General features: G+C 37.6%; 1 protein-coding gene across 1 annotated transcript in view; it reads left to right on the forward strand.

The window, feature by feature from the left end:
* Positions 1-13,430, forward strand: part of RASGRF1 (Ras protein specific guanine nucleotide releasing factor 1) — a 215,860-nt gene that overhangs the window by 188,623 nt on the left and 13,807 nt on the right. The window contains exons 21-24 of the mRNA XM_001368395.4: positions 2,436-2,539; positions 3,403-3,487; positions 4,850-5,047; positions 11,832-11,911. Of these exons, the coding sequence (XP_001368432.2) occupies positions 2,436-2,539; positions 3,403-3,487; positions 4,850-5,047; positions 11,832-11,911 (467 nt within the window). The remainder of the gene's footprint in view (positions 1-2,435; positions 2,540-3,402; positions 3,488-4,849; positions 5,048-11,831; positions 11,912-13,430) is intronic.

Genomic DNA, 13,430 nt, shown 5'->3' on the forward strand with positions numbered 1-13,430 from the left:
ACAAGTAATAGCCCATTGGCAAAGGGAAGGGAGGGAGGTGGGGAGGGAAGAATAGAATATGATTTTTGTAACCAAGGAATAATTTTTGAAATTGACCAAATAAAATTTTTAAAAGAATTTTAAGTCCTAGAAGATATTATTTTGAGAAAGTTATTAATTCACTGCCCATAGTCTATAATCTGGTTCTGCCTTAGATTGTGTCACTAGATAATCATTTTAGCCTAAGAATGTCCTTAGTAGGGCAAGAGTAGTGGTGTATACCAGTAACCTCGGCCACTAATGACACTGGTGGATCTCTTGAGCTTGGGCATTTAGAACTTTGGTGGGCTGAACTGATTGGATGTCTATGCTAAGTCTTACATCAATAAAGTGATTTATTAGGTTGTCTAAAGAGGGGTGAGCAGATCCATATTGGAAACAGAATATGTCAAAGTTCTATGCTACTAAGTATTGGGATCAGATTCATAAGTAACCAACCACAATACTTCTAGTCATGATGAGATAAGGAGAAAGAATTTTGAAAAAAAAAAAGGAAAAAGATTATCCCTTTTCTCAGTCCCATTTTTATGTCTTAAGACAGGGAGTCACTCAGGAGCCTTTACAAGACTCACAAGCTAAAAAGAGATTGAGAACACTTTCCATTTCCCAAATGATATACTTAGCACTTCACATGCCATGTTCTTGTCCCCTAATAATAGCTTTTGCCCTTTGTCTGGGCTATAACTGTTAACTTTATGGATAGATAGGTAGATATAGATACAGATAACTTTTACTATATGTATATCCATGTATAATTTTTACTATATATTTTATTTAAAAACTGGAAGGCTATAGCTATTAACTTGTATGTCTATGTATTATATATGAGTGTGTAGGTATATGTAACTTTTACTATCTATTTTATTAAGAATGTCAAGAAGTCATAGTGACTTCCAACAGCTTCTTTCCTAGAAATAGACCTTGTCAATAAGACACATAAAACAGCAGGAAGCATGAAACTTGTTATTCAGTCATTTTAGTCTTGTCTGACTCTTCTTTTGGGGTTTTTCTTGGCAAAGATCCTAGAGTGGTTTGCCACTTCCTTCCCCAGCTCATTTTATAGATGAGGACCTGAGGCAAACAGAGTTAAGTGATTTTCTCAGGGTCACACAGCTAATAAGTGTCTGAGGTCAGATTTGAACTCAGGAATATTCTTCCTGGAGAATATTCTCAGGAGTCTTCCTGATTCCAAGCCCAATTCTCTATCCACTTGCCACCTGGCCACCAAAGGAGGCATGAGGGGTTGGATCCAACTGAACTCCAAAGGCCCATCTTTTTAATAAAAGCATTTTATTGGTGTGGCAAAGAGGCCACTGCCTGCAAAGGACTAAACATGAATATCATATAGAAAGCAATAGAGAAGCACATGGTGAATAGAAGCAGCTTACCACATGTAATCAGTGAGATTGAGATGAACAGGAGAAGAGATATCATTAAGGAATTTTCTGATGGGAAGAGAAGTTTGGCTGGTCATGTAGCAAGAAACACAAGTGATGACAGGTGAACAGCCAGAATAATCTACTGATTTCTTCACCATGATGGGAGAGAGTGAAGAAGGTTTCCAGCTTATTGGGTGGACTCTTTATATAGAAATTTTAGGAAGTGATGCAGAGCGAGAGGAGCAGAACCAGGAGAACATTATACGCAGAGACTGACACACTGTGGTACAATCAAATGTAATGGACTTCTCCATTAGTGGCAATGTAGTGATCGTGAACAACTTGGGGGAACCTACGAGAAAAACCACTATCCACATCCAGAGGAAACACTGTGGGAGTAAAAACACAGAAAAAAAAACAACTGCTTGAATACATGGGTCGAAGGGATATGGTTGGGGATGTAGACTCTAAATGAACATCCTAGAGCAAACATCAACATGGAAATAGGTTCTGATCAAGGACACATATAAAACCCAGTGGAATTGCGTGTTGGCTATGGGAAGGGGGGGAGGGAAAGAATATGATTCTTGTAACCAAGTAATAATGTTCTAAATTGACTGATTAAAGAAAATTTTCCAAAAAATAAAATAAAATGACAACAAATGTAGGGGAAAAAGACATTTTAGGAAAATATGAACAAGAGTTACAGAAGATGGATGGACAGCCATGGGTGGGTTGCAGTATGAATGATTGGAGGGAAATTCCAAAATGCTAATATCATAGATTTGTTAGAGAATCATTTTTCCTTTTAGTCTCTTCTTCTGGCTGAATGCCCTCGGTTCCTTCAACCAAATCCTTACATGCATTAACTTCAAGCCTTTAAACATCCAGGTTTCCCTCCATAAGATACTCTCCAGCTTTCAATGAATGGCCTCCAGAACTGAACATTATATGCTCTATATGTCAAAATACCTTGTATGTCATTGCATTAAACTGACTGTTGACCCTTTGGTTTAGGCTGAGGGAGTGAAAGCAGAGCCCTTTGAAAACCATTCTGCTTTGGAAATAGCTGAACAGCTGACGCTACTGGACCACCTGGTCTTTAAGAAGATTCCATATGAGTAAGTAGCTATCATTTTCCCTTGGGAATGTTTTTGTTCCTCTTTCACATGCTGGCCTTGGCAGTTTGCCAGTGAATGTGGAGAAATACAAGATAAACTTTCTAAAGCATCATGAAGACATCCTAATGTGATAAAAATTTTGGTATATTGGCATACCAAAGAAAGGTATATTGAAGAAGTTAAGGATTATATAGTTAAAGGATATGAGAAAATTGTATTTTCAGATCTTAAAATGAAGACAGAATCAAGTTTCTTAACCTATCATAGAAGATGTGCTGTTCATTAAATTACTAAGAGTAGCAGAGAGAAGCAGACTGGCCTGGAAATCAGAAGATATAGATGGCACTTCTGGCTCTACTGTTGTTTTCTCTTTGAAAAAATGGGCAAGACAGTTTCCCTCACTGAACCTCAGTTTCCTCATTTATAAAATGATTACCACTAAGGCCCCTTCAAACTTTAATATTCCAAGCCCTTCTGTGAAATACTCACCCAATTGATTTTATATGCCTCTTTATTTAAAAACTTGTTTTACTCCCATTTTCCCATTTTAACAGATGATCACAGTACTTTGTACCCTAAGTTTCCTGGTAGACAAATCACTGTTTTGCTAAACTGATTTCAAAAGCAAACTTTATCTTCAAGAAAACACAAAATATGAAATTTGAAATAGCATTGGGCATTTTGCATAGAAAAATTAAAGGATTTCAAGAAATCCCAAAGAAGCCATGCTTAACCATAAGCAACCCTGTACTTTCGCTTTCCTTTGTGTATATATGTGTCTTTAGGTTGTCTATGTGCACAGTCTCCAAATCCAGCTATCAGCAAATGTCATTTATCCTTACCTTTATCTTTGTCATTCTCAGAGAGTTTTTTGGACAAGGCTGGATGAAAGTTGAAAAGAATGAAAGAACTCCTTACATTATGAAAACCACCAAACATTTCAATGATGTAAGTATAGGATTGGTGGCAGCTTTCTTCTCTATGTTTCCCTTTGTATTAAACCTTGATTTTTGTTAGAAATTTGATTGGGAATTTCCTTTGGAGTTCCCTCCCAGATCCTAAAAATCTTTATAAGGGGAGCAGAGACTTATTCCTCCTTTGCCCATCTTCACTGGCACCAGAGAATGTGACCCTCTTGGCTTTGTTATAGCATTTAAAACAGTCAGCTGAAGGCAAAGGAAATGCTAGAGATACAACAGAAAAGCCGTGCTTGGTAACAAAGTCCTTGGTAACAAAGAGGCTACATTCTAATGGCGGGGACAAGGCATTTGGAAGGTATCAGATGGGAAAGTCTCATGGTCCTTATGGTGTATCAGCCAAGTAAATGTTAGTGGCTTCTCTCTAATGTTATTTATTGTCACTAATCCCAGGACTTCCAAGTTCGGCATCCTGAGTTGAACTCAATATTCTGAAGGGAAATGGTGATCAAGGTTGTGGTAGTAACTTGACTTGCCTAGAACATGCTGCCTGCTCTGTCTCCCTCAGGGTACCTTGCTTCTTCAACTGACTCACCCACCCTACTTGATTGCCATTGGCAAGATGGTGGGATCTTTATAGGAGTTGCTTTACTGATGCAATAAGAGCTAGCCACGAATGTTGATTTGAGGGTACTGCTACTCCAGGATTCTGGATCTATCTGCCTATTGGTAGCAGTTGGCCAACAATTACCAATGATGGTAATGAGAAAAGTGGACCCCGTCTCCACAATGACTTTCCCCCTTAATGATAACTATAGGGATTGGGCTGAAAGCAGATCTGGTGGTTTAAGGAGTATTACTATTCTCAAGACCCTTGAGTTTAAGGTCTTGAGCTGAACCAATCAGGGTCTGAAGGAAGATGGTAGTCAAGATGGTGACGGTGGTTTGGCTTGCATGATATATATTATACCTCCTATCTCTCCCTCAGAGTACCTTGCTGCTTGAGCTGGGCTAGCTTTCCTCCCCTTCAGGCAAATGACCTATTATAAAACCTTTCCACTTCTTCATAACTGCCCGTTCTTCAGTAGCCACTAATGTCTATATAACAAAACACATGCACAGGCTCAATTTCCCTTGATGGCAATGCATCATTAGATCCATTCTCCAGAAACACAAAACATGCAAAAAACTAGGACTGCCTTAATTCAGAGATGCCAGATGTCAAAGTCTGCAGGGGTTCTGTTGTATCATATCTTCATTTTACAAAAAGAAAATGAGTCCAGAAAGAAATTTCAGAATAAATAAGTCAGGGATAATGAGAAGCAGGCAGCTAGCAACACTACTCTTGTTACATCAATATATAAATGTCTTACTGCTTTTTTCCTCCCCAAAGATCAGTAACCTGATAGCTTCAGAAATCCTCCGAAGTGAGGATGTCAATGCCCGAGTCAGTGCCATTGAAAAGTGGGTGGCTGTGGCTGACATCTGCCGATGCCTACACAATTACAATGCTGTGCTAGAAATCACCTCTTCCATGAACCGCAGTGCAATATTCAGACTGAAGAAAACATGGCTGAAAGTCTCCAAACAGGTATGATGAGGTTATTCCACTATCTTTGCAGAGTTGAATTTAGTGGTGATGACAGAAGTCTGAAGCTCTGTAAATTATTTACTATGTGATTTTGAATATAGGGTCACCCTAAATATAAGCTACCTCCCAAAAATGAGATCTCTGTGAAAAAAATAACATACAAATTTACACTGAAAAAATATTATAGACAATTATAGACCGTACTTAATTCAGATTTGGACAATATCAAAGACAAATGATAGCTATGGAACTGGGATAGCATTATCTCAGTGTAATCCAAGAAGAAAGAAGCAATTTTGTAAGAGAAAACAATTCATTTATGTGAAATGAAATATCTTTTTCCTGACATAAAGTTACAATTCCCAGGAGTGGGTACCTGAGGTAGGTACCACCTGGAATAAGTAATACAGCTCATCTAGATAAGACCTTGACTTCCCCTGATGTATATATTATTTCCCTCTGATTGATCATGGATCTGCCAATTTTATTAATTAACTTTATAATATTTATATAGTGCCACTAAATAAATTCTTTTTCCCAGTGCGCCTCTGAAGTAAGACAATAGCATGACAATTTTTATGCTGCTCAATGCAAGACAATGCACTGAGAAAGGAAGAAACTTCTTGAGGATAACACACCAGATCAACAAGAGCTGATGTTAGAAATTCTAAATATCACTCATTCATTGCCCTGGACCTGTGTTGAATTTTTCTAGGAGTTAGAAGGGAGTCAAATTCCAATGACCTTTTCAGACTCTAAACTATCAATAAAGCATTAACCAGGTCCCACCAATGGCAAGATTTCTTTGACAGCCACTTAGTAAGGGACTTGAATTCACAGAAGATTTCTATTCATTCCTAACATAGATATTAAATCTACCTTTGACATAAAGAATTTGAACCAGAATTTCCTCTGGGAAAATGAGGCAGAAAGAGGATCGGCTTTAGAATCTGAAAGATCAGAGATCAAGTCCTGTCTCTACCCTGCAAGGGCTATATGACTTTGGACAATCCACTTAACCTTTTAACATCCCAAGGCAACTCTCTCAATATAAATTGCCAATCGGTAGCAGGAGAGGAAATGGCTTTTCTGAGATTTCCTTTACACAATGAAAACCCAAGAGTGGCTTAAAAATATATATCCATGTGTCTATATTTATGTATTACATCAATAAGACATGTATAGGTATATGTAGTCTGTATACATATCTGTATGTGTATTGGGGTATATATAAATTAATGTGTAAATAGAATATAAATGTATATACACATACCCATACATAAAGGAAGTGGGAATGGCAACCCTGCTAGGAGAGAAAACTGCTCATTGTATAAAGAAAGGCATTACCTGGGGCTTTCCACCCATTTCAGCACCTTTAATAAATGATTACTTTTATCCCATGGAAATGACCCTTATGACAATTTATATTTCCAAAATGAGCAGTTTAACCTCATCTTTCTGGGAGAATCAGTCCTAATAACAACTCCAATTCTATCCAATATTTTATTACATTGTTTTGTTTTTTTTGCTTGTTTGGTCAGAGGGTAAGAGGACTGATACATTTTCCTTTCAGGATGCTTTATTGAAATCATTTGGTATAAAAAATGCATCACTTCCAAGGCTTTTTCTTCATATCTACCAGGTATGAAAGGCTGGTAGTGTTACAGGTGAGGATCCTGAGACATAAATCAAGTTACAGTCTCTAAGTGTCAAAGCTAAAGGTAGAACTCATGACCCCCTGATTTCTAATCTATCGTTCCATTTTTCACAATAGACCCTGTACCACACCATACTAAAACATTACAGTTGTCATAATAACTCACCTTGACAAACCATTTCAATATTGACAAAACAGTTTCCTTATAACAATGAGTTAGATAGGACAAGTATCACTATTCCCATTTTTCAGATAAGGAAAGATGGAGTTCATACAGATTAAATAACCTGCCCATAAATAACTGCCCATCACACAGCCAGTAAGTGTATGAGGTAGAATTTGAACCCAAGTCTCCTAATTCTGAGGAAGGACTATGCTCTACTGTCTTGTCAAATTCATGGTATTACAATTCAACTACATACCATTCCTTTTGCATCACAGTGAGCAAGTATTATTGATTATTGAAAAACTGGAAAGTCATGATACCAAGATATTATTATTGAAGATGTTGGTTGGGTACCTCTGTAGAAGTAAGACTAGATAGAATATTATAATATCATAAAGCCTGACATTTCTTCTATTCCTGGCTCCCACCCAAAGCTCAGATTTAGTGAGTGACAGAAGGGACTGGCACTGTTCTCAGCTTGAGTCTTACCCTTGTGATCAAGAGGTCATTCTTCAAACTAACCACCCCAGTTCGAGTGACTGTGTTGACCAAGTGATGTACCTTCCAGCATCACTTGAAGTGATGCTTCAAGGACCTTTCAAGGCATTTCTTTAGGCTTTGTTACAAAGAACTGAATCTCCTCGGCTCAGTGGTGTGCTTCTTCTAGTATCTTGATGTTTTCCATTCTCCTTGAATATTGCAATTCTATTCACTATCAGTGACCAGGGTTTGTGGATGAACTATGTTCTGGGGCATCGTTATTAGAAACTTGTCCTGGCCTTCTGTAGTTAGGGCTGAAATGGAAAATTATCTCCATGTCACAAGCCAGTCCACTACTTTAAGGAAGAATGGATCCATTTGTGATTTTGCATTCCTTTAGTTTGACCTGGAACTTGTTACACCAGAACATCAGATGTCAGTCCATCTCCCTGCTGGATCTCTAGCCATGGCAGCATGCTGCCCAAATAGCAGAATGGAGTGCTACCTCATCAGTAAAGTTTGTCAAAGACTTTTGCTTGTGTGTAGGGTCTTGCCTCTTTCTAATCAAGTCTTCTTCAAAGTTAACACAGTCTATAGTACTCTACTAACATTGAAAAAAATCATCTCTAGTTGCTCTTGTCTTTTGGGGATCCTATCTCTATCAAAATCTGAATCAATAATATGTAATATTTTTAAATTTTTCTCTCTAGGATTGGAGGGGAGGGGAGGTTTGATGACAAACTAGCAAAGCAGATAAATTTCCCTGAAGACCAGAAAAATGGGCACCTATTAATAGCATATATAGTCTTCATTTCATCTTTTAGAAAGCCATGGGTGCATAAAAGAGATAAGCCTAAATTTATACTAGGCTAGATCCCAGGCAAAATTGTGAGTAAACCAAATTCATCTTGGGAAGAACAGCCTCCTGTTCTTTTCCTTTTTTACAATTTCTTCCCCCAAACCCATTTTGGAGTCTCTCATAATCTTGATCCCCTTCCTCCTATCAAAACTTGATTCAAGGAAGGCTCCATAAACTCATTAATCCTGAGGAACAAGTGACTGGCAAGATTAAATATCTTGTGTACTTGAAGAAAAAGAGGAGAAAGGTATCACCTCTAATAAGAGCCAAATCTGAATAAATGAAATGATGAAATTCTAATTGTGGAATTTCAGATATCAGATAAGTAGAGTGGTAGGGAAGAAAAAAGTATTGAGGAAGACAGAATCTCTTATTCCCTGAAATCATGCCATGAAAGCGGTTCCCTCTTATTTATTCCTGAATCCCCATGTGCCCTGAATATTTTTCCCTACAATATTCCGATGAGTAATATGATCATCAAGATGTTTAATGAATACAATTCTCTTGGATCAACCAAAGGGAGAAAACTTCTGCCAGGTGTCCTCAACTCCATCAGGGTACCTTGGAGGAGCTAAGGGCAATCAATAGTCTTCATTTACAAAAATAGGTTCACTTGTTGGGTGCTTTATAAATGTGCATGAACTGTTAAGTCAAAAATTGGGGGCTCATTTGCAGAATTGTATCATATAGACATGGCCTATGTCTAATTAGAATAATGATGTATTAATAATAGCAAAATAGCTAGCATTTATATAGCACTTACTCTGTGCCAAGGACTGTGTAAAATGCTTTTTTTTCTTTTTTTACAAATTTTATCTCACTTGATCCTCACAAAAACCTGGAGGTAGATGCTATTATTATCCCATTGACAGTTGAAGAAACTAAGACAGAGGTTAAACCCAAAGTCATACAGCTATTAAGGCTGAGGTCATATCTGAACTTAAATCTTCCTGACGCTAGGCCCAGAACTCTAACTACTTCCCCACGTAGTTGCATGATGATTAGAGGGGTTTTTTTTTCTTCAGCCAAAAGAAATGAAGAAAGAAAAACACTACCAATAACAATATGACTACCTGCTCTAGTTTTTAATATTAAAAATAACTAGCATTTATATAACTTTAAGGTTTGCAAAGTACTTTACAATTATTATCTCTCTTTATCCTCTCAGCCAACCTTTGACTTAGGTGCTGTTGCTATCCCCATTTTACAGATGAGGAAGTTGAGGCAAATGGAGATTTGTGACTTGCCCAGAATCATATAATCAGTAAATTCTGAGGCTAAATTTGAACTCACATCTTCCCAACTCTCAGTCCAGAATTCTATCCACCACACCACCTAGCTCTTGGCAGCAGAATATATGAAATTATTGTGAATCCAAAGCTACTGCCCATGTCCCCAAAATTCAAGTTGGTGGTAATGATGCTGTTCCTATGGTTTTCTTGTATTTGTCATGTTCAAATCAGGTCATCTGGGGGTAGCCCCTCAATTCTGGGGGTACTTCTATATTAATAAAGAATTTTATAACCAAGAATTCAAATTGAGTCCAGGGGAAGACAAATCCCTATCTAGACACCACAATCCATGTGAACTTCTGAATTTGTATACCATCCAAACCAAAGAAGACAATATGAAGAGTTAGTAGGAATTCAGAGAAGAAAACAACTTTTTGGTTAATTCCTGGATGGAACTAGAATAGTGTTTTTACTAAAACATGAACTGACATCCATATCGGAAGCCTTCCTCCAAAATGTCAATGAGCTAAGACTAGTGGCATAGCTAGAAATTAAAATTTCAGATCAACCATTAACAGCTCCCATCTCCCTATCCCTTTTGAAACAAGAGAAGAGAAATGACAAAAACTGTCAGTAAGCATCTCCATTGTACTTCCTGGACTTTCTCTGTGCCAGACTCATAGGAATAATACTATAATTTTCAGAAAGGTACATAATGGATCGTTATACAACCTCTCTTCTTCCCACAAATTTAAAGGAACTAGATAACACTGTCAATATTCCTTATTGGATTAGGGCTCTGCCTCATCAAGGGATATTAAAGTTGGCAGGGAAGGTAGATCTCTTCAGGCTTGAGTCCTAACATGCTTAAGATCTTCCCTCATCTCTGGATGGAAAACAGCTAAATGACATGGTCTCCTAATTCCTTCACCACTGAAGAACTGTCATGAAGCTACATTGATTTCCACTTCAATTACACCTTGAAATCAGATTGTAATTTCCTGGGGGAAGATTTTTTCCAATAAAGACTTGGGTTAAATCTCAGTGTGCAGCCAACTAGAGCCAATGTCCTTGTGAAGACATAAGAGAACACAGTGAAATTTCCTAAGCTGAAGAATGTTGCTGGACTACAATTTTGAGTCATTACTTAGCATTCAACTTTACACTCTGAAACCTATAATTTAGGACCTGAAAGGGTCTTCAAGATCATTTGAGTCCAATCCCCTTATTTTTCAGGTGAAGGGACTGAAGTATCAAGAGGTTCAGTGACTTTGCACTATAGGTTAAAGTATGCCAGCTAGCAGGGAAGCATAGAAACCATCTATTCTAAATCCTAATTTTACAGATAAGGAAACCGAGTACCAGAGAGGTTAACTTGCAGGTCACAGTCACATAGCTAGCAGAACTGGGATTCAAAACTCACAACCTCAAATTCTGAATCCAATCCTCTTTCCACTGTAACATGCTAAGATCACACAGCTACTTAATGTCAGAGAAAGGACTATATTCCATATCTCCCTTTCACTGAACTTCCTACATTTGAAAGAATCACGAATCCCAAAATGTTAAGGGATCAAAGATTCTTAAAAGAATATCTTTCTAATCTCTCATTTTACAGCTGAGGAAACAGTGTTCCAAAAGGGGAAGTAATTTACCCTCTATCACAAAATAGAAACATGATAGAACTGGGACTCAAGCTCAGGTCTTCTAATTCTCATCAGGTCCTCTGGTTTCTGTTAGTATGGTCAAACGCTTGTCATCTCTTTGGAGCCTAATCTGTGGACTTCGCCAGATTTGATTATTTGACACATGGTTGAAAGTATTACATCAAAGTTTAGTTTTCTTTTCAAATAAACTTTTTCTTTGGATAATCATTTCAAGAACAGTTCTTTTTTTCCTAAAGTAACAGTTTTTGTATATTTACAGCATTTAAGATGTTGAACTGTATGGAAGTGACTCATCCTTTAGGAGTAGTCATGGAAAAGATCATATAAGGTGAAGAGGAATACATGGCTATCAGATGAGGAGACATGATCATCAACAGTCCTCTACAATCCGTATTTAAATTAATCACAGATTTAAAATTCCCCAGTTCTATATAGCTTATTCTGAAGGTCAAACTGCTACCCCATTCATATATAATGCAAGGCAAATTTATTTTAGTGAGATATATGTGTGTATGTATGTAAAAGAAGAGAGAGCTTGACAGTTACCAAATATCTGGAAAGTTCCAAGAGTAGGTTATATTCTACCATGCAAACACACACAGCAAAATGGTTTCATTTTTTCTCTACTTTAGCAAGGACATAAAATTGGAGGAAGTGCAAAGCAACTTGTTTCCGACATTTTAAATGTGTTGTTTTCTAGTAAATGCTTCTAATTCCTTCTAGACAAAAGCTTTGATTGATAAACTCCAAAAACTTGTGTCATCAGAGGGCAGATTTAAGAATCTGAGAGAAGCTCTGAAAAAGTAAGTGTGTCATTTTGTGATTCTTACTTTTCTTTAAAAAAGAAAAAGGCCATTACAGACAAAACTTTTCAAAAAATCTTTTTTGAATGAAAAGATGTCTGCTTCCCATTATTTATGTTACAAGTATATTGGAAGCAATTTGGTTAAGAACACATTAAACCATGATAATCGTGACTTAGGATTTGCTAAATAATATTTTTATTTTTCATTAAGGACACGATGGTCAGTTTGCAGTTATCATCACCTCTTTCCAGAAGAGGAGACAGAGGAACAAAAAGGGAATGAGATTTACCTAAGGTCACACAGCAAGCAAATGTAAGAGCTAGGATTAGAGCTCAGAAACACTGATGTGTTATAAGCACTTGTGACTCAACTGACTGAAAGGGAAGAATGAGTAAAGGCTGTTACATTTCTAAAGTTGGGTTTATAGATATCCATATCAGCAGGAATAAAGCCAAGTTGGCTTTACTTTAATTTACTTTCATTATGCCAAATGACAGAAGACAACCTGCAAGTAGCACTTTGTGTATCAGCCATGTTTGGCATTTTGCAATAAAACCAAGAAAGCACACCTCCTTAGTCACTGTGAACAAGAGAAATAGAATCTCCATCAAGTTCCACTAGAATTCCTAAAAAGACAGTCTGGTTATTGACTGTGCATTCTCATTGTGACTACATTAAACTCTGTCTCAAGTCAATGTGACATGTTGAATTTGTTATTTTCAGTGAGTGTTGCCTCCTTCACTCATCAATCAAGTGCTTTCTTTGGGTAATTCCATTTGGTCTCTGTATTGACTTCCATTTCCCATATGGTCACACTATGCGGAACATAATCACCTGCTGATGGAACAGCACTAGAACTGTGAATGCGCTTCGGTGGATACCTTTGAGGCAATCCTGTGCTCACTGTGCCATCAGAGCACATTTGTGCTTCCCACCCTGCCCTTCCATCTGAAAGCTCATTGTCCAAAATACTTGCTACCGTGTCCCCAGCAACTTTTTCATTTGCTCACCCTCAAGACTGAGCACATAGACCAGTCCATGCCTTTGATCTTTAATAACTAGGATAGGGAGGACAAATAGAAGAAGTGGTAATAAATTTCTTTTCCTGACTCCAAGAGCCTCCTCCTGTTCTTCTTGTGTCTTCCTGCTGTCCTTCAGTCCGTCTTTCATCAGCTCAGTGTATCATTGGCTTGATCATCTCCACTTTTATGTCCTTTGGCAGATGTTCTATCCATCTGTGCTGTTAAATCTTCTCTTCAGTCATAGTCCCGAGGAGACATCACAATATTTTTTTTCCTTCTCCATGGTCAGTGCTTTTGCCTTGGGCTCTCATATTATTCATTCACAAACTTGTCTGTCTTGCACAGAAGCCTCTTCATCGCAGCTTCATAAACCTTTATCTCCTTTCCTGTTTATATCGTGCCCTATTTGCCTCCTCAATTTCTCATTTTGTACTACAATGCCTATCCTTGCTGGTTTACCCCTTTCTGGTTAAATTAGCAAGTATCTCTTTCCT

Source organism: Monodelphis domestica, chromosome 1, assembly GCF_027887165.1.
Source record: "Monodelphis domestica isolate mMonDom1 chromosome 1, mMonDom1.pri, whole genome shotgun sequence".
NCBI classification, from domain to species: Eukaryota; Metazoa; Chordata; class Mammalia; order Didelphimorphia; family Didelphidae; genus Monodelphis; species Monodelphis domestica.